Here is a 26,393-nt window from a genome sequence, read left to right on the forward strand (position 1 = left end):
CACCAGAATTCAAAAGCATCAATTCTTCGGCGATCAGCCTTCTTTATGGTCCAGCTCTCACTTCCATACATCACTACTGGGAAAACCATGGCTTTAACTATACGGACCTTTGTTGGCAAGGTGATGTCTCTGCTTTTTAAGATGCTGTCTAGGTTTGCCATCGCCTTTCTCCCAAGGAGCAAGTGTCTTTTAATTTTGTGACTGCTGTCACCATCTGCAGTGATCATGGAGCCCAAGAAAGTAAAATCTGTCACTGCCTCCATTTCTTCCCCTTCTATTTGCCAGGAGGTGATGGGACCAGTGGCCATGATCTTCGTTTTTTTGATGCTGAGCTTCAAACCATATTTTGTGCTCTCCTCTTTCACTCTCATTACAAGGTTCTTTAATTCCTCTTCACTTTCTGCCATCAATGTTGTGTCATCTGCATATCTGAGGGTGTTGATATTTCTTCCGGCAATCTTAATTCCGATTTGGGATTCATCTGGACCAGCCTTTTGCATGATGAATTCTGCATATAAGTTAAATAAGCAGGGAGACAATATACAGCCTTGTCGTACTCCTTTCCCAATTTTGAACCAATCAGTTGTTCCATATCCAGTTCTAACTGTAGCTTCTTGTCCCACATAGAGATTTCTCAGGAGACAGATGAGGTGATCAGCCACTCCCATTTCTTTAAGAACTTGCCATAGTTTGCTGTGGTCGACACAGTCAAAGGCCTTTGCATTTAAGTGGTCACTTAATAACTTCTAAAGGATGTTTGTCTCCCACTTGAAACAGGGTTTTGCTGAAGGGCTATAAGGGAGGATGCACTTTTGTGTGGATTGCTAACCAAATGATAATTTTATTTGGAGGGGGTGGGGTCATGCGTGCGTGATCGCAAAGAGTTTATTTGTTCTTTTGTTCGTATTGTTGCACTCAACCCACCTTTGCAGTTAACTGCTGCTGACTCAAAAATGACAAATACCTGTATTGCTGGACACCTTTTTATTTCTGCCCCTAGAGATCATCCTTGAAAATAAATCAAAATATACCCATAAAGTGCAGACTTTAACCCTATTGAATCCAGCAGTGACGCCTCTTGGGCAGCCTGGGATAGCTCAGCGCACAGAGCACGGGACTTAAAACTCAGGGCCGTGGGTTCGAGTCCTGCTCGGGCAAAAAAGGAGTGTCTCTTTACGTGATAACAGCAGCCAGAATATTAATAGCAAAATAATGGGAAAATGAATTAATACTAACAAAAGATGAATGGCAAGCGAAGCTGTGCGAGTACCTTGTACTTGCTAAAATGACGGAATTAATAAGAAACCACTCAGGTGATAAGGTTCAAAAAGAATGGATTGCTTTAATAATTATCTAACAAAATATGGTTCCAACAACAAGCCTTGGCTGTGCCTAGACTAACTTCCAGAAGGGAATTTAGTTTTTCAACAATGGTATACAGATAAGTTGAATGTCAAAGAAATATGGAAACTGCAAAGAGACAGAGGGAAGTCAAATAACACAGAAGGGACTTAAACCAGTTTAGAAGAATAGTAAGAATGTGACGGTAAAGAAGAGAGAAAGATAGAAGATGAAGGTAACGTCACTCTAGGAATTTCGGTATAGAGTATTTAAATTATGGATGGTAATCCTTAAAATAATTTTGTATAGTGATTAATAATTTGTGTGCTTCCCCCCCCTTTCAAATCTTTTTATTTTTATTTTTTGTTCTTTTTAATTTCACATTTTGTTTATGTATTGTTTTCTTTTCTGCTAATGTGAGTGATTTTCTTGTTCTGTCAATTTTAAAGCGCAAGGCGAGCGGCGGGTGAAGATGCTCTTCCGCAAGGCGGCCGGCGGAGACGGCGGAGACTACATTTCCCAGCGTGCCTTTCGCTCCCGGGCGCTCTCACGTGACCGTCGCCGGCGCCATGGCGGAAGCGGAGCCGCAGGTAGAGAGCTTCGCCCTGCGGGGGCCGAGAGGAGGGAAGCTGAGGGCCTCGGGGGCCGCCAGGGGCTGGGGGGTGCTCCCCCTCCGCGTCCCCCAGCTGGGAGCCTGGAGGAATGGAGCCCCTTTGCACGCAGCTCTTCATTTTAAAGGAACCCCCGAAACAGCAAATAAGTGGAGCAAGGGGGCGCAGACTGGGGGCACCCCAAGGCAGCCTGAATCAGGCAGAGTTAGAGGAGGGAGCAGGAAGGGGGGGTTCAGGAAAGGGACCCCCATGATGCTGGGGGGCTGGGAGCAGCAGCTTGGGCTGGGGGGAAATTGCTTAGGGGTCCTGTTGCTCATGTCAGACAGTGGTACCTCGGGTTACATACGCTTCAGGTTACAGACTCCGCTAATCCAGAAATAGTGCTTCAGGTTAAGAACTTTGCTTCAGGATCAGAACAGAAATCAGGCTCTGGCGGCGCGGCGGCAGCAGGAGGCCCCATTAGCTAAAGTGGTGCTTCAGGTTAAGAACAGTTTCAGGTTAAATATGGACCTCTGGAACGAATTAAGTACTTAACCCGAGGTGCCACTGTACGGTCATACCTCAGCTCACAGCCGCTTCAGGTTGCGTTTTTTCGGGTTATGCACCCACCGAAACCTGGAAATACCAGAACGGGTTACTTCTGGGTTTTGGCGGTCGCGCATGCGCAGAAGCGCTAAATCACGCTTTGTGCATGCGCAGAAGACCGAATTGCAACCCGCGTGTGCGCAGACGCGCTGCTGCGGGTTGTGAACGTGCCTCCCGCACAGATCACGTTCACAACCCGAAATCAGTGGGAATGACTTCTCTCATTTCCCTACTCATTGAAATGTTGCCCCTCAGTGAGACCAAACTTAGATTCACAAGATGTTTAGGGGGTATGTGTCCCCCCTGAAAAAAAAACACTGGGAATAAGATTGTGCAACAAATGTGCTTAGTATCAGGGAAACAGATGGCTACATACAAAAATGTCACTTCATTTGGTTTGTCTGTAGACATTTACTTTATTAACAAAATTTATATATTTCCTGATGGCAAATAGCATGTCTAAGCAGTTAACAAATTTTATATTAGTATATTCATTTCCTTGACAACTGTGATGTTTTAAAAACCTTTGGAATCTTTCTTTTATTTTCCAAAGATTAAAGTATGCATAACAGCAAATGTAGCATTTTATTTACAGTTTTAATTTAATATTAATAATATATGATTTGGACTTGGACTACAGTCATATGAACACTTTGCTATGAGTAAACCCCACAAAGCACAGTATGACTTTAAAAAGGTAAAGGACCCCTGACAGTTAAGTCCAGTCATGAACAACTCTGGGGTTGCAGCACTCATCTCGCTTTACTGGCCGAGGGAGCTGACGTTTGTCCGCAGACAGTTTTTCCGGGCCATGTGGCCAGCATGGCTAAGCCGTTTCTGGCAACACACGGAAACGCCATTTACCTTCCCGCCAGAGCGGTACCTATTTATCTACTTGCACTTTGATGTGCTTTCGAACTGCTAGGTTGGCAGGAGCTGGGACTATACAATGGGAGTTCACGCCGTCACGGGGATTCGAACTGCCGACCTTCCAATCGGCAAGCCCTAGGCTCAGTGGTTTGGACCACAGCGCCACCCGCGTCTCTTACAGTATGACTTACTTTTGAGTAAATTGATTTCCACTGTTAGTCTTTAAAAGCTATAATGTGCACATTGGTTTCTGAAGCCATCTTTAAACAGTATATATCGTTCACAATGTGATTTGCAACCGATCCACACTGCAGTATAGGAAACGGTTAACTTGTTTAGTAGAGGTCCTCTATAGCATCACTAAGATTTAGAAACCTTTGATCTGATTTCAGAAAGGCATTTTAAAGAAATTGCCTTGACAAGGTAAAATGGGAGGGCAAGTCAATTTCAAATGAGCAGCTACACTTCCTAGTTATACTAGGCCTAAATTCCTTGCTTAAAATCCCACTTTAGCCTTGAAACTCATTAGTTGACCTGGAGACAATCTTGTCGATTAATCCAGAGTTATATTTAAGCCTGGTAGCCACAGCCAAGAAGGATGCAGGCAGGTGAGTGAGTGGTCTGGCAGGCGACTGCTCCATCCGTCCTCTGCAGCCAGCACAGAAGGACTGGAGCTTGCCATTCCTCTTCTGCCAGCCCACAGCAGGCTAGTAAATGCATTTGAAAGCTAGGAACTTTTGTGGACTCACTACTTTTATATATCAGATAGCTAAACAATGGAATTTGCTGTCATAAGACTTTTTGATGGCTACCGACTTAGATGGCTCCAGAAGGGGATTAGACAAATTCATGGACAATCAGGCTGTCAATATCTGCTAGTCACTAGGCCATATATTATTTCCAGGATTAGAGGGTGCATGTCTGTCAGCAACTGTTGCTGGGGAAGAGTAGAGCAAGGACTATTGCCATACCTTAAAACATGTATTCATGTTTCACTGTAAGCTACTACGTATGAAAGTTCTTTTTTAGGGTGAAAAGCAGGCTGTAAATGATTTTATAAGGAAACAAAAAATTGCTTCCGTGCTGTTCTATCCTTAATAATGGCAATTAGAATATTAGCCTGCAGTGCTTGGCTTTAATAAGGGCAATTAGAATATTAGCCTGAGTGCTTGGCTTTAAGAGACAGCACCTAAATATTGGTGGTTTCATTTTTTATTTTGCTTAAAAAGCAGATGTTTAATTTATATAACTATATGAAACCTGATGTGTGTAACCATATTGTTTGCTTTTTAAAATGCTGTCCTGCATACTTAATTGCTTGCAAGAACAACAATGGTGTGAGAAGGTTTATATCTACAGGAGTTCTTCTCTGGAGAATTGTTCTGTCTCTAGAGAATTCAGGTCCATCTAGATTCTTTTTTTGGTAGTCAGGAAAGAGAATCGATATATGCTAACGCTGACGGACTCTCTATGCTTTTAGGCCAGTTTTTCAAAATCCCAGTAGGAAAGGTTTAAGGTAGGATTTTTGGAATCTAGGAGATGGATGTAATATTGAGACAGAGTGACAGGTGTCACAGTTGACTGCTGCTTGCTGTCTGCCATGGTTCACAAGAGGATCAAAGGCAGAGCAGTGGGAGGAAAAGAAGTTTATCTTTGACTGGGAGAGGAATATTATACTGGAAGACAGACAAAGCAAGACGCTGGGCCATTTGGGGGTGGAGGGAAACCCCTCTGGATTATTTCTTCTGTTTTGTTCATTTGTTAATAATGTGACTGTTTCTAGATTTATATGCGCACACACACAAATGTTTCAGGAAACTATATTATTGCTAGTTCTCAGGGATGAAAGTAGTCTTTTACAGTTGTAAATATCAGTCCCTAGAGCTGGCTTTCTGCAAAGCATGGTTTGCAAATCAGGAGCCAGCCTCATGAATACATGACCACTCCCTTTCCAGAGTGATTTCCCATCTCTCCTTTGTTTCTTTCCTGGGGCTTAACCATGACATTATGATCACTTTTGAATAGATACAAACCATCATGGTTGCAAGGGACTTTGTTTTGCATAGGTACCCATCAATGGCTAGGAAATGTGTTGTGAAGATCTGTAAACGATGGTGTTCAAGGAGCCAGCACTGGCTCTGAACCTAGTTCTAGTGTCAAAATTCGAGATAACTAGCTCCCCCTTGCCTCAGTCAGTACCAGTCTCTATATGTATGTTTCCTGGTGAGATTTGTGATGCTACCATTTACCACTTTTGTCTTCTCATATCAGCAGGGCGCTTTTCATTTTCAGGCCACTCCTGGAATGATCTTACTCGCAAAAACAGTATGTCACTCAAGTCCAGATACAAAAGACAAATAACAATTATCCCACCAAATAATCAAAATAATCAAAATGCCAACAAGAGAGAAGGGAGCCACACACACACTGAAAGAAACAACTTCACATATATTCTGATGGAATCTGAACTGGTGGTGATTAACTAGGAAAGGGATCTTGAGATTGTGATGGAGAATTAGATAATTCCTGGAGATAGTCAAGATGGCTGCATTACTTCCAATATCAGAGGTAGGATGACTAAATGCTGGTTGCTGTGTGTCAGGGGCTGGCTGGACGACGAGGAGTGGTGGGTGGGAGGCTCCAGCTGGAGAATCTCCGAGGGAAGCTCAGAAGAGGAAACCAGGGGAGTGGTGGCAGGACACAGAAGACAGGTCTGAGGAGGGGGTGGGCAGAATGGTTGGATGCTGAACAAGCATCAGGCTTGAGTGAGAGAGAGGAAGAAGAGGCAGAAAGCACTGTAGACGTAGGACAGGCGGCTGAGAAGGAGGAGGTGGGGACGGAGGCCGCAACAGATTCATGGGAGTCTGCCAGTCCTACTGTATTCAGCTCTCATCTTCCCTTGTCTCCAAGGGCACAAGAGGGCTTTGCATGTAGCAGAGCAGGGAGCCTCACCCTGACAAGGTTCAAGACTGTTAGGAAAACAGCCAGCTGGAGAGGAGACTTAGGAGGAAGTCAGCTCTGGCAACTGCTTTACTGGGGCCAGTCTCGCCTTAGGTTTCTCTGTTTGTATTCTGTTTCAACAAAGAATAATATTTACAGCTCATCTGAGTCTCCATTCTGACGTGCAGCTGAACCAGCCCTAACACTGGGGGTCATGAGCTGAGTACTCTTTTATGCCCAGTTGCCTTGGGATTCCTATAGGCATGTCAAAGTCCGCTATGGAAGCAGAACATTGGACAGTGAGGGCTTTGGGTCTAACCCGGCAGGGCTTGCCTTAGGTGTCTAGGAACTTTCCAGCCCTATGCAGACCAGATGCTAGGACTTAAAAGAGTTTCAGAATAATTTTGCAATATTGGAAGTGTTATTCTATCACCACCATGTATCTGGCCGGTCTGAATTTTATAGAGCTCATAGGGGTAGAGCAGTCTTGATTTCAAAAAGTTGTCCATTTTGTGATGTTACTGCCCAAAATTCACCCTGTGGTGTAAACGCAGACAGGGATTTTGCCATTTTGGGTCTCTCCCACTCCTTCTCTTTTTTTATATATATATATAAATATTTATTGAGATTTTACAAAAAAACAAAGGTTTACAAAATAAAAAGAAAGCATATAAAAAGAAAGAAATAAGAAAAAACATACAAAAATACATAAAAAATAAAAAATAAAAAAAATAAAAATACAAAATGCAAAAGGCAAATAAGTAAGAAAAAATTAAAAACGAATCCATTTTTTGATATCTGTAAACTCATTTGCTTGTTTCCTTGACCTCCTCTCACCTCCCATTTTTGTATTCCCATTTACATAATCAAATCAGCAAATCCTTACCCTCTTTCATTTATCTTAACTCTATATCTTAACATATTATAGCTATATATTTTCATCCATTATCAATCCATTTTTGCGTATTCTTATTAACTTTGTTGCTAATGCCACTTATTTTCAATCCAGCATCATTTTAACATTCATTAATTTTACAATGTTTAAATTTCTTCCAATCTTCTTCCACCAACTCTTCTCCCAGGTCTCGGATTCTGCCAGTCATTTCCGCTCTCCCACTCCTTCTCCAGCACCCACCCTGCTACAGTTATTCATCTTATTGTCAAAATGTTGCCTCATAAGGTTTGAACTGCCTTCTCTCTTGTATAGTCTTTGTTTCCATCATGCAGTTGTTAAAATGCTTACGTTCACTGTTGGCATATTAGTTGTAACCTTTTATTGCTATTGATAACTGTAAATGTGTTAAGTAAATCTTCATTTTGCTGACCTCTGTGGAGGCATGGCATCAGCAGAATTTACCACTGGACAGGTGAGAGATTAGCAAGAATGGACTCAATTTCTTGTGTGTGTGTGTTTGTGTGTATGCGGCAGGAAGATTCATTGCCTTGTGAAGAAGAGATTTTTAAGTCATACGTTCTTTGAGAAATGTAACAACAAGAATAATGTTGGTTTTTAAGATACGTGCCACCGAGAGTTCTTGAGTGAATTTAAATTGAGCAATCCTTTAAAGGGAATCCAGTGTAATCAAAATTCTCATGTAAAGAGAAACAGCTATCTCATGTGAGCCACAAAAGTGAAGAGAGCTCTTCAGAAATAGAAGTGTGTGGGATTAACCATATACCCAACAATAATGGCATACATTTTTTGTGTGTGTTTGTTGCTGAACATCTCTGACATCCATGAAATTGTTACGCAAAAGGTTGGCCGTAATAAATACGTTAACAGTTTCTCAAGGAAGAGCCCAAAATGCACTTGTAAGAGAGAATGTTTCACTGTTTGGTCCCTTGTTACAGAAGTTTGGCTTGTTTATTTCTTAATATGAAGCTGCCTTGAGTGCCCTGTGGGATAAAAATAATACATTGACTTCAGCGCTGAAGAACATAAGAAGAACCTGCAGGATCAGGCCAATGGCCCATTGAGTCCAGCATCTTGTTCTCACAATGGCCAAGCAGATGCAAAATCTTTAAGGGGGTCCTGAGCACAAGAACAGCTCTTCCCTTCTGTGGTTTCCAGCAATTGGTAGTCAGGAGCATTGCAGCCTCCAATGCCTAAGCATCATGGTTAGGAGAAGAACCACTTGGTTTGTCCAATACAAATTCAGTGAAGCGAGATACAGTGGTACCTCTGGTTAAGAACTTTGTTCGTTCCGGAGATCCGTTCTTAACCTGAATCTGTTCTTAACCTGAGGTACCACTTTAGCTAATGGAGCCTCCTACTGCCGCCGCGCGATTTCTGTTCTCATCCTGAAGCAAAGTTCTTAACCCGAGGTACTATTTCTGGGTTAGTGGAGTCTGTAACCTGAAGCGTCTGTAACCCGAGGTACCTCTGTATTGGAATGCACAGAAGTTGTTATCTGCAGGGCAATATCCAAACTGCTGTTTGCTACTTAGTAGGCAGTACAGTGGTACCTCGGGTTAAGAACTTAATTCGTTCCAGAGGTCCGTTCTTAACCTGAAACTGTTCTTAACCTGAGGTACCACTTTAGCGAATGGTGCCTCCTACTGCCACCGCGCGATTTCTGTTCTCATCCTGAAGCAAAGTTCTTAACCCGAGGTACTATTTCTGGGTTAGCAGAGTCTGTAACCTGAAGCATCTGTAACCTGAAGCGTCTGTAACCTGAGGTACCACTGTATTAGGCTAACGGACTAATAGTCCAAAAGAGCATAATTCAGGTCCTCATAAAAGAAATGGAAAGCCTTTATCATCTTTGCTGATCAATCACTTGCCACTTAAGGGATTGTGAGATGGGCCACGTACAATGAAGAGACACCCCAACAGGGAACCTTGCGGAGCCCTGCCTGGCTGTAGGAGACACATGCGATGAGTGTATTTTTGTGTGACCAAGACAGAGAAACCACAAAGTATATATTAGATAAACAAGAACAAGCCTGTGTGTAAAGTTCTGATGAAACATTTGTTTTTAAAGGATGCGCTATATCTGTGAGATTCCAGATTTAAATCTTAGTATCACCTGGTGTTCGAGATGAAGGGCTAGACTCAAGCAAATGTTCCATTTGTTATTAATCTCCACGGTGGCAGAAACAACTGTTTGTTCTGTGCTGGTGGCGGTAGGGTGCCTTCTTCATTCCTAGAAACAACTGAATAAGTATAGTGCTCGTTGTGTGTGTTGTCTGCTTTAGGTATCTCACAACAACATGACAATTACCGTATTTTTCGCACCACAGGGTGCACCGGACCATAGGGCGCACCCAGTTTTTAGGGGGGGAAATCAAGAAAAAAAAATCCCCCCCCCCAGCCCCAAAGAGCAGCGTACAGGCTGCACACAACCTCTCCCTGCCAGAGGGGTTGTGTGCAGCTATGGAACAAGTGAAGGCAGCGAGCGGGATGGATCCCACTCGCTGTTTTGGCTTCCCCTTTAGCCCCGTGCAGCCTCTCCCTGCCGTAGGGGTTGCGCGCGGCTATGGCACAGGCCTGCATTCGCTCCATAGGACGCACACACATTTCCCCTCAATTTTTGGAGGGGAAAAACTGCGTCCAATAGAGCGAAAAATACGGTATCTGCTATCAGTGTGTGATTTCACATAACATATCCTGGTACAAAGGATGCAGAAATCAACATTGTTGCTGATCTAGAATATAATCAGATTCGTTTAGACTATAACCAGAATCTTCTAAATCTTTGCTAGTTATTTGCCTTTTAACTTCCAGAAGCAAAAAAGACCATGGAGGATACAGTACAGCCACAAATCCTATACCCATGTACTTCTGAACAAACCTTTGCATGTCCATTGCATATTATGTCTGCATTTGTAACCTCTTCCTTCCTTCCTTTTTTTGTATTGTCTTCAGGAGCCCAGATGCAATGAAGAATCTACAGATGAGTCTGAGGTAAGGTTGCTTCAAAAAGAATTCATACCTGAGCACTGCCAGGTGATGTTCCAGTTGTATTAAATGTCAGTCCTTTGTCAATAAGCAAGGAAAACACACTCTTCTCCCCCACCTCCTCCAGCTTCTTTGATTCATTTCAAATTTGGAGGCTGCTTATTTACAGAGAAGTTATGGCAGGTGATTTTTAGGCTTCGATTACAATTAGGGGACTGTGTTGCTACTGAAAACACAAAATGGATGATATTTAAAAATAAATATGGATAGTCACACAGCTCTGGTAAAATAATGACTCTTGACAAAATAAATCTTGTTGAAAGTTGAAAGCTGAACGCTGCCAGTTTTGCTCCGTGTCAATCTCGTTTTCATTTACTCAAACAATGTTTGTATATTACAGATTTTTTTAGAAAGGAACTGATATTTAATGGTGCTCTGAACCAAGCTTAGATTTATGTCTGCTATCATTGCTTTGCAAAATAACATTGCAAGGCATGAGTAGCCATGTTATTTCTGTGCATGTTTATTCAAAAAAAAATATTATTTTTTTTAGGGGAGAAAGATGTAAAGACTATCCAAAGGGCAGGAAAAAGGCCTTAGGATCCTGGAAAGAATGGATAAAAAATGGCCAGGATCCTAAGGAATAATATGTAATTCTGCATAACTAAAGGAATTTGCGGCTGGATTTTATGGGTGGTAGTTGCCATACTACTGTAGCAAACCTTTTCAAAGAGGCATAATTTGCAAAACTCTTTGTCATAATGACAAGTAAAAAAAAAACTGTTGGAGGTGCCCAGAGTAGCTCTGTCCCAGGAGTGGGAGACTTTTTTGGCTCTCTAAAGAAGTTGAAAAAGCAATAATTCTTCAGACCAATTCTAACAACAATAAGATTATTATTGATTTTTCGTGTAAAAAGTGGAGCTGCGAGGGCAGCTGGTAGCCCAAACGGATGATTCTTGCATTGTAAATATCAACCTTTGCCAAAGGCTTTATGTCCTGCTTTGTGTAATGCCACATAATATTATATTCTGCATTGCTAATTCTGATGATCCAGTTTTCGTTTCAGAATGGAGAGAATGAGAAACACAAAATAAGGTGTATCATGGCAATATTTTTATGGTCTGATGCCTGCAAGCCTCTGAGTTAAATGGAAATTTAATTTGGCAAAATGGAAGGAAAAGCAAAACTTGGGGTGGGTGTGTTATTAGGTTTATTGCATGCAAGGTTTGTTGCCTGCCCTCTCTTAAGAATTCCTGCCTTGAAGGGGGTTGGACTAGATGACCCTCGGGATCCCTTCCGACTCTACAATTCTATGATTCTAAGTATATTCTCTCTGGTCTAAACTTCTCTGTGTGCCCATTCAAGCTTGCTCCCTTTTCCTCTGTAACTTCTCACACTTTTGTTCTTTTTGGGTGCCTGTTAATTCCCGCATCTTAAAGCAGCCAAGGGTTTGAGCGGCCCCTCCCAAAAATCCAGTTCTTCCTTAAAGTCTTTGGCTTAACAAGGACAAAACCTTAGCATGAGTTAACTGGATTTGCTTAAAGCGACCCCTTGTTACCCTTTCCATCCTTTTGTTGTATTCTGAATGTCAGTAACTTACATGTTACTGGAGTAAGAAGTTACAGTTGCGTGTCGAGGTCCCCAGGGCCACCCCAATAACTCACACATCACACAGAATTTTTGTTTAAGGTTTTTGGCATAATTTTGGCCACAACTTTATTGAAATACAAATTTGTGAGTGGTTGTTTAGGCATTGGTTGCAACTATCTGTCCCCACCATGGGGGACAGACTGACATTCCGCACAATGCGAAAGTCAGAATACGGGAATACACTTGGGGGTAGCGACGGAGCAGGGAACCTGCCCTCACCCCAAATGCAACCAGGAGCTCATTGCTGTGGCCTGAGCCCCCTTGACAGGGTGGACAAGCAATAGTTAGCCCCCAATTCCTTTAACGGAATCCCTTGCAGCAGCAGCATTAGAGGGGCAGGCACAGCCAATCTGTGCCCCTCAACCAACCAAACCATAAACCAATGCCTAACCGCAACCTTACAAGTTGTGACGATAGGCAAAAACCAAATGGCCCCAGCCAATCAGCCAGATGGGCAAAATTCCTACCGGGCCCCTGCCCCAAGAGCAGACGACCCCATGACAGGCATAGCAAGGTCAAAGCGAACAACCCTAATTCTAGGGAGGGGGGGACGGGCAATCCGATGCACGGGCGAAAAGAGGAAGCCCTAGCCTCGTGCAAGGAGTTTTAGCATTTCTGGCTGTCAATCAACAAATGACAACATTGACTTCTTCCCAACAACACGGGAAGCCCCAATCGCATCAGTGGCCAACGATCAATTAGCCGGCCCTTTGGAGTGTCCTGGCGGCCCCTACCGCAACACGTGCTCTCCATGAAGGAGAAAACGCTGTCCCAGCGGTTTTGTCTTCTTGCCCCCCACAAACCCTCTCTTTAGCACTGCATTGGAGCAAACGTCAACCTGGAGAAAACCTGACTGACAGGTGTAAACAGCAGGGTTTCCCCTGGAAATTTTTAGGGACCATCTGCACAGACTTCTTGATGGTTTGTACCATCAAAGTAACAAAAGATTACAGCTTGTGCAGATCCTGACTAAAATATTATGTGAGACGTTTTATTACTAAGTTCATGTAGCATTTAACTGTGGGATTTATATCTATCAGTCTGACAGACAATCATGCATGTTTACTCAAAAGTAAATCCTAATGTGCTCAGTTGTTCTTATCTTTATGTAAGCGGGCATGGAATTGCAATTCTAGAGCTATTTACTGTATAAGTGTCTGTCGTTTTCCAGGTGTTTAAACTAGTACATATAAAATATTTCACTTTAAGTTTGCATGTTTATCACATTACTCCATGCGTCAAGCAAACATTTTAGTTGAGGTGATTTTTTTTCTAAATATTTCATGTAATTGTACCAGATCATTTTTTTGTAAGTGCTTGTCAGTTTACTATCTTACGTATGATTTGGAGCAGTATGAACTCTTTCTTATGAAGTAGATGGACTACTACTTATTCCTCCTTAATATGCTGAACAAAAAAGTAATCTCAAATAGTATTTTAATTCCCAGGAGGAAAAACTGCTTTAGCTTGAAAAGTATATTTCCTGCAATCTTGGAGCACTAAAATCTTTTCTTTAACTTTGTATAAGGTTTCTGAAATTGCATGTATGATGTACATTAATTTTATTTTTTCCTTTCCATTTCTCTTTCACCCTACCAATGATAAAGAGAATGATCAAAAGTGTTACTTTTGAGCAGGTTTCTGTTTCAGTGATTACTCCTAGATGTAATTTAGTTTTGTTTGCTTATTTGATGCTTTTGTGCATAATCTGGAGTTACACATTAAGGCAGATGAGGTTATTTGGGGTGGGAATATAGCAGGATAAACTGTTCATAAAGTAGAGAATAAAGATGGATACATTTATGGCAGGGGCTCATGTAATAATAATATAATAATAATAATTTTTTTATATACCCTGCCCTCCCTGGCCAGAGCCGGGCTCAGGGCAGCTACCACCAGCAAAATTACAATAAAAACATAATAGGGGGGAAAAACCCAATTTAAAATACAGGTTAAAAAACAATTTAAAATGCAGCCTCATTTTAAAAGTAGCCCATAGATCAAAACCATAAGGGGAGGGAAACATAAGGGTCAGACTGAATCCAAACCAAAGGCCAGGTGGAACAGCTCTGTCTTGCAGGCCCTGCGGAAAGACGTCAAGTCCCGCAGGGCCCTAGTCTCTTGTGACAGAGCTCTCCACCAAGTCGGAGCCAGTACTGAAAAGGCCCTGGCCCTAGTTGAAACCAATCTAACCACCTTGAGACTTGGGACCTCCAAAGTGTTGTCATTTGTTGACTTTAAGGTCCTCCGCGGGGCATACCAGGAGAGGTGGTCCCATAGGTATGTGGGTCCTAGGCCGTAAAGGAAGGACGAAGTAGAACACAAGGGTTCTGCTAGAAAAGCCAAAGAGCTGCTTTAGGCATGGTCAAGACCTTGGATGTACCCAGTGAATTTTTGACGTTTCCCGTTAACCCACATCCCTCTTCCATATCAAATAACTTTTGAAAATCTCTGTCTGAAAAGTGGTTTTCTATGTGGCACGGAAATTTCCTACTGGATAAATGTATGCCAGATGTCCCATTGGGCATGCATGTAGTTTGTGCAACAAACTACAAAAATAAACAAATCCCTTCTTGTTACTACTGCACACCAACATAACCGTGTTTAGGTGAGTTCAGTTAAATATTCCGATAATAAATCATCATCAGCATAGCTTTAATCAGCATTACCTTGTTTTTACCTAATGATTGACTTATACAGGAACTTTCAAGAACTTACAAGAAGAAGCAGTAAGAAAAGATAAGAAAAGAAGAAATGTATTAACATTGGACTTAGCCCCATAGGTTATACACCATACATATAAACTGTATATGTTGCACATACTGGACTAGACCTTTACGATAGGAAATAACCAGTAAAATTTTCAGTTATTATCATTCAGCCTGTTGCGCTTTGTGTATTGTGACAACTGTATTTGTGTAGCAAGTTATTGGACTTGTTTTAATCAGCATTAAAGCATCATCACGGTAACTGGAGAGTCAGGGAACCAGAACTAAGGCTCAGGAAGCAGCTGTGCAAACTGATGCATCTTTGATAGCTGTTGGAAGCAACCCCAGTTGGTGCCTACCTGATCTCAAAGGCAAGAGCATTCCACATGGGAGGTGCCACAACAGAGAAGGCCCTTCTCAGCGCTCCACCAGAGGAACTTCTGCAGGTTGTGGTGTGGACCAGAGGGCGATGTATATGAGAGGAGACAACCCCTCAAATAACCTGTTCCTGAGCTGTTCAAGGTTTCAAAGCCCAAACTAACACCTTAAGCTTGGCTTGGTAGCTAATCACTTGGTTCTGGACAAGCATCTCAGCGCAGAAGATTTCACAATCACTGTGCTGTTATTGGCGCACAAATTATCCCTTCCCTGCAATGGAAAATTTCTCTGACGAGCCTTAACGAGATATCAGAATTTAAAAATTGTTTAAAAGGGGCAAAAAAATTAATGAGTCTATAGAAATAATTCATCATTTTGAGCCTATAGGATGAGTTTTAAATAATATATTGGCGTTTAAATGGAATCTTTTGCTGCATCAATTTTAAAAAACAAATTTCTGGTGATGTGTAACAAAGATAATCGTATACGTCATATTAGGATTGACTTGTAAACCAAGTGGATGACTCTTAGGATTTTCTAGTATCTACTTTTCTTGGGTGAAAATTAGATGGCTAATTTAATGAGCTATTAATATTAACTAGAAGTTCCAATTCTCTTATTTGAGTGTTGTAGAATATCTAAAGTATAAAAATGCTGCAGTGCATACGACATGAATGAAATTCAATTTGAAATACTACTATATCAACAGAATTGTAATGTCCTCACAATATTAATTCATTGATGTGGACAGAGCAGTGCTGGAAGTTTTCTTTCCTGCTTTGACCTAACATTTTAGTGTGTGCATGAACATAACACGGCCTACTACTTCTGGAGAAGGAAAAAAGATTCTGAGCAGTGCTGTGTATTCATGTACTACAGCTCTTTGCACCCAGGTGTCAATCTGTGGGTCAGATACTTGCCAAATGAGGAGTGGCCAGAGACAAACGCCTTGAAAAGAGGTCGCTCACAAGGGACATCAGTGAACAGAAAGCAACAAAGTGTGATGTAATAAAGAGCAGTGGGATTTTGCTCAGGTTGGAGAACGTTTTAAAGAGACAGAACTTTGTCGGAGTGCTCTTTCATGGATCTTTATGAAGTTGGCAACGTCTTTTGTACAGAGCTTGCATGTTCTGATATAAAGGAACATTTCTGAACAATGGCTCAGGTTTGAGGAAAGAATATGGGATTATGTGGTACCTTGAAGGAACTTGGTGAGAGACCAAGCCGGCCTTTTGAAGGGTGACAATTGCTCAGTTTTGAGAGGAGCTGGCTAACTTTATCTTGAGAAAAGGAGGAGTTGCTGTGCCTCTCCTATTGTGTGTAGCAGGCTGCGGATTTCATAGTCCTTTTGCTTCTCACCTGTACTGTACTGTTGTCCAGGTGAGGTATGAGTGGAAAAAGCACTTTTGACAAATACTCATTCCCTGTTTAGTTGGTACGGGTCACAGTTGCAGGTAAGTGATAATTTTTTGTAAAGGTAATGAGGGACATCTTAAAAGCAGATTGATAAGAGGGATGTGAAATTCACTTTGCATTTGACGGGCCAAAAGCATTGTGTTAATTAGCCAGTCAGATATTTAACACATAGTTTGTTAAAGCTTGTTAAAGTTTGTTATAGTAGTGTTTTAGCGATTGCTTTTTTTTCCTCCTTACGGCACAAGCTGTTATTTATGTGTTGTTTTTACCTGTATGGGCCTATGGCCGTAATAAATGATATTCTTCTATTCTTTGTTAAAGCAGTAATAGATCAGAGAGAATGATGCTAATTCTAAAAAAACAGCCATCTTCTAGAAGTCCCCAGAGTCAGTTCCTCTCAGAAGCTTTCATCACACTATGCTAAATCCCACAGAGGCTCTTCCTTCTTCTCTTGTGACCCTGGTTTAAGACGAGTCTCCTGGGTTATTACATCAGTTTTCTGTGATGTCTGAACTGTGAAATTGTGGTTTAACCGTTGTTTACAAGTGGTTTGGAAGCCATGTGATTTATCAAGTCAAGAAGTTCCTACTTTAGTTGAGTGTGGAAGAAGAAAGTGCGCGTGTGTATATGTGTGCTTGCTGCTTACTCCTATGGGCAACAAATTTCCATTTGTGGCAACATGACAGCTGAAACACGCCTCTATATTTATGTGTTTCCTGTTGGGCTATGCGTTCCTTATTAGAGACATAGGAATATCACATAGCCAGGAGGCCAACTGACAGGGGAGAAGGAAGAAGCTTTTTGGAGTGTATTGAAGCATGGGAGATGTTTCCTCTCAGAGCAGGATGCAAGCATTTGTACCCCTATTCCTGAACTGCTGGGGAGCAAAGAGCTCTCCCTTCTGCCATTGCTGTCAGACGTCAACTTGAAGCAGGGAAACGATATTATTCTGCCCCATATGTAAGGTCATCTTTGACTTAATAGTACTGTTGGCTATGTAAACCGGCTTATTTGGACCTCTTAGCTGGCTTAGACTGTGACTGGACTTTTGGACACGCCATTGCAAGCCTTCAGAAAATGGGTTGGGCAGATTGTCAAGCCTCTATATAAACGCCGCATGAAGTTTCTTGCAGCTGCAAGACATTGACATCTTGTTATGATAGGGGGAAATTATACTTCAGAACTATCTTCCTTGCACATAGTTACATGCATTGGTAGCTCACATTAATGGGTTTTCTGAAGTAGTATTTAAGTATCAATATGCTTTTCCTGTAGCTTGCAAAAGCACTGGGCCCATAGCTCAGTGGTGTTTTGTGCACATGCTTTGTGTGCAAAAGGTCTTCGGTTCAGCATCTTCAGATAGGGCTGGGGAAGGCTGCCTGCTGAAACCTTGGAGAGCTGCTGCCATCAGTGCAGACAATACTGGGCCAGATGGACTCTATATAAAAATAAAAATAAAAATAAATTTTATTTATATCCCGCCCTCCCCAGCTGAGGCCGGGCTCAGGGCGGCTAACAACAATAAAATAGTACAACATTCTAAAAACATTTCATTATAAATATTAATTCAAATCAAATTGATGGCAACCATTAGGCTAAAATTCTGTGGAGATTGCCAAAGGAGGGAGTCAGGCTGTGCCTTGGCCAAAGGCCAGGCGGAACAGCTCTGTCTTGCAGGCCCTGCGGAAAGATGTCAGGTCCCGCAGGGCCCTAGTCTCTTGGGACAGAGCGTTCCACCAGATTGGAGCTGCATCCGAAAAAGCCCTGGCTCTGGTTGAGGCCAGCCTAACCTCTCTGTGGCCTGGGACCTTCAGGATGTTTTTATTTGAAGACCGTAAGTTCCTCTGTGGGACATATAAGGCAACTTACTATGCTGAAGAAACCTTTTTTCCCTCTCACAGTGGCTCAGATGGCCTATAGGTTGCTTCATATAACCTCTTGTCATGAAGGAAATGCATAGAAATTGAATTGGGTCATACGGGATTAACTAACAGCTTTCGCCAATGTGAGCCACACAGTCAACTTTAAACGCCTCGTACCACATGCACTGAGAGAATTGTTGCTGCTGTTTTGGGTGCATGTTGCAAACCACGTTGAGCATAATCGTTTGCAGGACAGCAGCATCTAAATTAAAATCTAATCTATTCGCTGTTGTGCAACCTTCTCAGAAGCTGTTGCCTAGGATTTGCCAGCGTAGACTTCCTATGGTGGCGCTGGGGCGAGTCAGGACAGCGCTGGATTGTGGGTGGACACATTGCAGAATTCAGCAGAGCCTTTGCTTCTCATAACCTAGCTCATCTTCATTGCTGGCAAACTTCTAAAAGTGAAACTGAAGTTGGCATTTCACGCTGATAGCATGACTGTAATTTAGTGGCAACTCGGAAGAGCAGAAAATGTTGTTTGCTTTCTTTTCACCTGTATATTGCATTTTGTGCTCTCAATACTACTATTTTAATATATATTCAGTGGTAGTAGCCGTATCATCATAATTCTTTGCCCTACTGTGTGGTACGTTTCCTCAAGAAGGCGAAAAGCTTAAATAAATCCTCTGTGGAAAAGGAATAAAAAGAGGGAGAGGGAGATTGCTGAGAGAAAGCCAGATGTCATAATCCATCTTGACCAATTCAAGAATCATAAGCTTTCAGTGATTAGGCTTGTGGGAATCAAACTCCAGTAATGAAATGAAAGGTGTAATTCCAGGGGAGTTGGTGAGAGCAAGGCTGGTGTATTTAAATATCAAATCACTGCCAAAATAGAAAATAACTTAGTTCTTCCACTGGCTGGTTTAGCTTTATGTGGTCTCTACATAGCCTGCCATTCAAAGCAACGTAATTAACAGGAAACTAAAATATTATCTTAAAGATTTCGAAATAAAACATTACAAAGGAGGTCAACCACAGAATGCACATTTAATGCAGCAAAGTTAACAATTATTTTTTTTAAAAAATATATATCTTAAACATTTCAAGAGAAAGTAGCCCAAAAATGGAAAACTCAGGAAATACCAACATTAATGGAGTGGCAGACAAAAATGGTTGAATATGTAGAATTAGCAAAACTGACCCACAGGATCCGTAACCAAGAAGAAACAAAGTTCAAAAAGTAATGGAGTAAATTTGTTGAGTAACAACTGTAGAAGTTTAAAGACTGGAGCAGAATTAAAATAAATTTTGTGATGTGGATAGAATATAACTAAGAATCTGTGAAAGAGAAAATCTAATACGAAAGCTGGATGGAGGAGGGAGGGAAGTCTGTGTGCGAGAGAGCGTGTGTAAATAAGTAGACACAGGATTGTTGATCTTTAGAGTATTTATTTTTTTTGTATATGTTACAGAAAACTCAATAAAAAGCATTTGGGAAAAAAATGAAGAGGATGTCTAGGAAAAGTCAGGGGTTGTCGAGGTGATGCTCTCCGGATGTTGCTGGACCACAACTCCCATCATCCTTGACCTTTGGCCATGCTGAGTATGGGGCTGATGGGAGTCGGAGTCCGATGATATCTAGAGGGCACCAGGTTGGTTATAATGGAGTTCATTGGGCACTCTAAAGCTCCCTTCAGTCCCAGCCATCTGGCCGGTGGTCAGGGGCGATGAGGAGAATTCCAGTTCTGCAACATGACTGTTCCAAAGTGTTATATAAATGTCAAGTTTCTATAAATTTCCTGCTTTAAGACTAAACAAGAACAAAGAAGCGACCAGTCTGTTAAAATAGAGAGAGAGAGAGAGAGATTCTATATCAAATAATATTCCCGGCGTGTGTAGCTGGGTGGGAGTGGGGGGACTTAACAAGGCCTAGTGCAGGAGTTGTTAACCTTTTGGGGCTCATGGTCACCTTTGGCAACCAGAGAAACTATTTTGGGCAGCAAATCAAGGACACCCTGCAGGCTGCAGCCCATTCTATGATGGAATACTTCATTTCATCAGAAGGAAGAGTCCTCCATGGGCACCAGGAAAGGCCTCTGGGCATATGTGTGCCCATGGGTGCTGTCCTGCAACCCTTGCTTTGTGGTCAGTGCCAGATTTAGGTACAGGCAGTTCCCCTGCACAGGGTGCTGAGCCAAGGGGGTGAATAATAATAATAATAATAATAATAATAATAATAATAATAATGATAATGATAATAATAATAATAATAATAATAATAATACTTGTATTAATACATGTATGTACTGAGAAGATCCATTAACAAAGCAACTGTACCAAAAGGAGTTATTGGGAAATTCAGAAATATTTAGGGGGGTGTACCAATTTTGTCCTTGCTCGGGGTGCCATTTTACCAAAGTCTGCCCTTGCTATGATGAGTGGGCTCTGTTCTGTTGGTGCAAATGATTGAGACCAAGGAAGACTGAATTTCTGGTGTGCTTTCTGCTGCACCGTGAACGTCTCCTGGTGGCAGACATGAGCAATGTGCTCTTGCTCCCCTCCCCACTCAGTGCCCTTTTAAGGCCCGTTTTCTTTGCACCGTGAAGAACTCCACTGTGGCTTTTCCTTTGAAGAACCAAAGTTAGAATGGTTCAATAGTAATCACTTCTGCGGGTTGATGTATAATTGGCATGGAAAGATACGGGGCAAGTTTTGGAATCGTGAACTCTCTCACCCAGGCCTTCCTTCTTCGGGTCATGAATGCCATCCTGCATCTTAACAGCAGCTAAGCATATGTGAGCACTGATGTTAACTATGTGCATCAAGCCTAAGTTAAAAACAAACCCCTGTGTTGCAGTGAGAACCAATCACAGAAATATGGACACAACACATAGGCTAATAACTGTTAGAGCAGTCTTCTAACCATGGTTTAAGAGACTGTTGTCATCATATGTAAAATTGGCACGATATTTCACCTTATTTAGCCTTCCTGGGTTGTTGTGCGGGTAAGTGAGATAAGGATCTGTTAATATTAGAAATGCTAATTAAAACTACCGTATTTTTTGCTCCATAAGACATACTTTTTTCTTCCTAAAAAGTAATGGGAAATGTCTGTGCGTCTTATGGAGTGAATGTGTCGTCCCTGGAGCCGAATTGCCCAGGGGAGAAAAGCAGATCATGCTTTTTTGTTTTTGAAAGAGGGAAGTGGGTGTTGAAACAAAGTCGCTAATCAGCAAGCAATCAGGGAGGGACATAAGGGATGCTAGCAATAAAGGAGGCTGCCTGGGAGTGGGTAGGTAGACAGCAAACTTGCAAGGAGAGGAGACAGGAAGACTAAAGCAATGAGGAGAGAAATTAGAAGAAAAGGAGGAGCAAAAAACTGCTCCAGCTAAGGAAAAGACACTAAGGCAAACAAGAGGGAAGGGAGTGTTGAAAGGAAGCAGCTGATCAGAGGGAGATAAGTGATAAAGGAGGCTGCCTGGGAGTGGGGAGGTAAAAGCCCATGGATCCTCAGGATCTAAATTCACCATCAGATCACATAGCATGTCCATGGCTTTAGCCTGCACCCAAAAAATCACCTACCCACTGTTGTGTGGGGCTGCAGTGGCGCAAAAATGTGGTTGCAAAGCATGGATCCACATGGATCCTCAGGATTTTTGCATTGGGCTACCCCAAACTCACCGTCAAATCACATGTCTGTGGCCACAGCATGAACCACAAAAACCATACATCCACTGTTTTGTTCAGAATATTTTTTTTCTTATTTTCCTCCTCTAAAAACTGGTACGTCTTGTGGTCAGGTGCGTCTTATGGAGCGAAAAATACGGCAATCGGATCTTTTAAATCGGAGCCCCCTTGCAATGCAGAAATCTCAGCTAAAGCATCCATGACAAATGGCTGTCCAACCTCTGCTTAAAAACCTCCAAGGAAAGACAGTCCACAACCTCCCAAGGGTTGAACAGCTCTTGCAGTTTTTTTGTACCAGCCCCCAGTGCTCTCCATCACAGCCATGCTGGGTGGAGCTGATGGGAGTTGTAGTCCCAAGCATTTGGAGGGCACCAGGTTGGGGAAGGCCAAGGTAGACCAACCTGTAGTTTGATTACAAGAAGAGAAAGAGAAGCCTGCCATTGATTTGCTCAAAGGAGTTTGGTCTTAATGAACGGTACAGCCCTAAACAGTTTTCTGATCTCATTACTTAATTGCATTAGTGTTATGTGTGGAGCTTTTAGCAGAAACTGTCCACAGAAAACTGAGGTTCTTGCTGCGTAATAACTTGGCTGTTCCTGTGCTTTCAGATGCAAAGTGAGAAGGTAAATAGTGAACATCTGGAAAATGATTTTGAATTGATTACTGTGTCAAATTGGCAATTAGTTATGCAATAGCTGAGTTCTATGCTTGTTTTCTTTAAAATCCCAACTATAGGCTGAACCTCACATTTTCTGTGAGTGCGGTTTAAAGTTTTCTTTCAAGTTCTGAACTGCACACCTGCACATAGAAACACCCTTTATGTATAGGCCACAATCCAACACGCGTATACATATGCAGTACGTTAATTTCAGTAAGCTCATTTATTTTATTGCTCATATTTCTTGGCTGTGATTGAATTCTGTATCGGACTGTGGTGGTAGTTTCTTGGATCCAAAGAAAAGGCAACTTAAAAAGGGGTGGGTGTGTGATTTTGAGCAGCGTTTTGGTATACATTGTGGGTGGAACATGTCTGCTGTTTAACGTGAAAAATATCTCTTGATTATGTTGGAAGCTGTAGGAAGTGAAATAAGTCTGTGGTCCCGGTATTATGTGTGTATAAAATGTTAATCTTTTGACTTGGTAAAATACGACACCAATAGCTGAGGGATAGATCACAACTATTTCATACGTCTTAAAATTGAGTGTATTTTCTCTGCAACAGAATTGTGAGGGGAGAACAGACTGAAATGTCAAAACAGTGCAAGCGACAGTGATATTATTATTTTTCCAAATGACTTGAGAATCCTTTAGGATGGTATACAGGACTTTGCCTTTAATTAAAAGTGCCATATACTTAGTAAAAATCCATGTTAGTTGAGAAATTGATTTTTTTATATATTTTTTTAGAAGAAAGCTGTGAGTTTTCCTGTATGGAGTAAATGTCACTCTGTTCATATCTTAAGCTTTGCTGCAAGTCAAGACTTGTACTGTTCAACCAGGTTGTCATAGAAACGCAGCTAACTGTCATCTCAACTCAGGCTGATGATGGTTTTATTTGTAGGTTTGCAGGATTATTAAAATTTAACAAAAATTATTGATTTGCTTTTTATTTACGCTGCCGTGTGTTTACCTTTAGAAGTTCATGCTGCATAAAAGCTTCTCCTAAGAGAGAGAGATGGAGATATATATATATATATATATATATATATATATATATATATATATAATGTTAAACTCTGATTCATCAATTGCCGTTGATGCTTTCCGTCTCTTTATTTAGAAGGTGATATATAGTCTGCAGAAATGGAGTAATCTTGTATTTTACAAATAGTTTTTCATTTTGTTTGTTTACAGCAAAGAAAAAGCCTCTCAAATTCACCTTTAGCTTGACTTTTATTTAACATAAGAGATACCTGTCAGAAAATCATGAAATGGGTACATCAGTGTGCGCAATATTTGAAGTTTCTCGCTTTATTCATGTTTTTTCTTGAAGCCTGGCAGAATGCTTCAGTGAGCTGAGTTTTTGAAAGTATATGTTTTTTGTATATGCATGCGCAGGAGGAATTACTTAGTTTTCACTCATAAATAAGACAGGCAAAACTTATTTACAGTAACTTTATCTAATGGTCCGTGGATGAATGCTTTTATGCAAAATACTTGGGAGACTAGAATTAACTTTTCACTTTGGTTGCACATCTGATGTCCAGACTTCAGCAACATGTTGCATCTTATTATAATGACTTTGATGCCCAGAATTCACTTTTAGCTCTGCATGTTTATCCCCAGAGTCTGCAGATCATTTGTACATTGCAAGTGTCTTATTCATAATAAAAATGTACGTAAATGCAATTATGTGCTAATTGTCACATAACGTAGAAGCTGCAGACTGCGCCAACTTTTTTTGATTTTAACTGTTTTGCATCTGTCAAGAATGAAGAAGCACAGGTAATTTGTCTGATTATGCCCTGCACTCTAATTTGACATTGAGTCTGTCTGACTGGTAACAACTTTGTTCAGTGTTGGATTTACTGAATAAAAATTGCATCTTGCTGGACATCTTGACACATTGTTTTCGACAACTGTGTCGTTGATTGTTGACATCCCTATATTAATCCCTTTTTAAAAAATTCTGTCATCAAAACTTAACACCAAAGTCCCTGGCTGTTGTAGGTGAAGAGGAAAGTTGAAATTTAGGCCTTTCTACTGTAGCTTAGTGGTTTGTGGTTTTGTGAGGATACTATTTCAATAACTTAGTGAAATTGTGAGCTACCTCACTGGTGTGCAAACCAGTGTATGGCGGCACTTAAATCCTGCAAATGTGGTCATATTAAGAAGGTATCTGCTTCTTAGTTGCTTCCCAATATAAGGAATTGATATTATATAACCCTCAACAACTATTGTGGAAGGATTCCTGAGTTTTTTAAAAATTTTAGATATGAAATAAAAACAGTGTTATGAACATAAAGTAATTATTCAATGAAAGGGCTACTTCACACATTGGGTTGGATTCAGAGAAGCTGGAAGGAGGAAATCTAAAAGTGCAATATGGGAAGGGGAGAAAAAGGTGTTTAAAACATACTGGATTGCCGGCAGGTCTCTTGAGTGTGCATTCAGTGGCAAAGCTGGGTTGATTTCTGTGTAGGGGAACCCTGTGTAGGGTTCTTGGTCTTCTAGCAGAAAATTGAAATTTATTCAAGTACAGTGTTTAGTGGCATACTCTGTGTGCGCTTATATATACACAAAATGAAAAACCTTGTCCAAATGTAAACTGTATCACAGTTCTATCCCATAGATTTCAGATTCAAGTAGAGGTTGGATCATCCACAGAGTATTTACCCCTTTTAAAGGCATTGAAGTGATTGGTTGCTGGTTTGTGAACCATAGGATAGTATTTGTCAGTTGTGGGAGTTCAGGAAGATATAGTTGGAATAAAGAGAGAGAGTTGCTGGTGGAGGGGGGTTAAACAAATTCTAAGTAACTGGGTATTTTTGTCATCACTTGCCAAATCAAAGCTCCCCTGATGCTACGCCACTGAATCAAGCACAGCATGAAGTCTCTGAGTTTACACCACCCGTCTCCAGCTTGGTTCCCTCTCTATGGTCTCAGTCCTGTCTTCCCTGACCATTGGCCATGCAGTCTAGGACTAATGGAAGAAGAAGAAGAAGAAGAAGAAGAAGAAGAAGAAGAAGAAGAAGAGGAGTTTGGATTTGATATCCCGCCTTTCACTCCCCTTAAGGAGTCTCCAAGCGGCTAGCCTTCTCCTTTCCCTTCCTCCCCCACTACAAACACTCTGTGGGGTGAGTGGGGCTGAGAGACTTCAGAGAAGTGTGACTGGCCCAAGGTCACCCAGCAGCTGCAGGTGGAGGAGCGGGGAAGCGAACCCGGTTCCCCAGATTACGAGTCCACCACTCTTAACCACTACACCACACTGGCTCTACACCACACTGGAAGTTAGAGTGCAAGACATACGGAGGGCACCAGATTGGATGCATTAGATCAGGGGTCAGCAAACTTTTCCAGCAGGGTGTCGGTCCACTGTCCCTCAGACCTTGTGGGGGGCTGGACTATTTTTTGGGGGGGAAATGAACGAATTCCTATGCCCCACAAATAACCCAGAGATGCATTTTAAATAAAAGGACACATTCTACTTATGTAAAAACACTCTGATTCCTGGACTGTCCACGGGCCGGATTTAGAAGGCGATTGGGTCGGATTTGGCCCCTGGGCCTTAGTTTGCCTACCCACTTAGTCTGCATTAGATCTATCCACTTCAGGGGGGTCATTGGTGATTACAATGATGGCTGACCACCAAGCCAATCAAAATATGTGGATCCCTGATCAAACAACTGATCAGGCAGCAAAACAACTAGAGTTGGGCATGTAGAAATTCACCCAACAGGCCTTACAACCCCTAAACCTGCCCATAATATTTTTCAATACATTT

At 41.7% G+C, this 26,393-nt stretch overlaps 1 protein-coding gene across 1 annotated transcript in view; it reads left to right on the forward strand.

Moving 5' to 3' along the window:
- The first annotated feature begins 1,869 nt into the window (after positions 1 to 1,869).
- Positions 1,870 to 26,393, forward strand: part of VPS41 (VPS41 subunit of HOPS complex) — a 107,786-nt gene continuing 83,262 nt past the window's right edge. Inside the window, exons 1-2 of the mRNA XM_083577743.1 lie at positions 1,870 to 1,931; positions 10,216 to 10,254. Coding sequence (XP_083433869.1) covers positions 1,911 to 1,931; positions 10,216 to 10,254 — 60 coding nt within the window. The 5' untranslated portion in view covers positions 1,870 to 1,910. The remainder of the gene's footprint in view (positions 1,932 to 10,215; positions 10,255 to 26,393) is intronic.

Source organism: Podarcis filfolensis, assembly GCF_964270895.1.
Source record: "Podarcis filfolensis genome assembly, chromosome: 12".
Lineage (NCBI taxonomy): Eukaryota > Metazoa > Chordata > Lepidosauria > Squamata > Lacertidae > Podarcis > Podarcis filfolensis.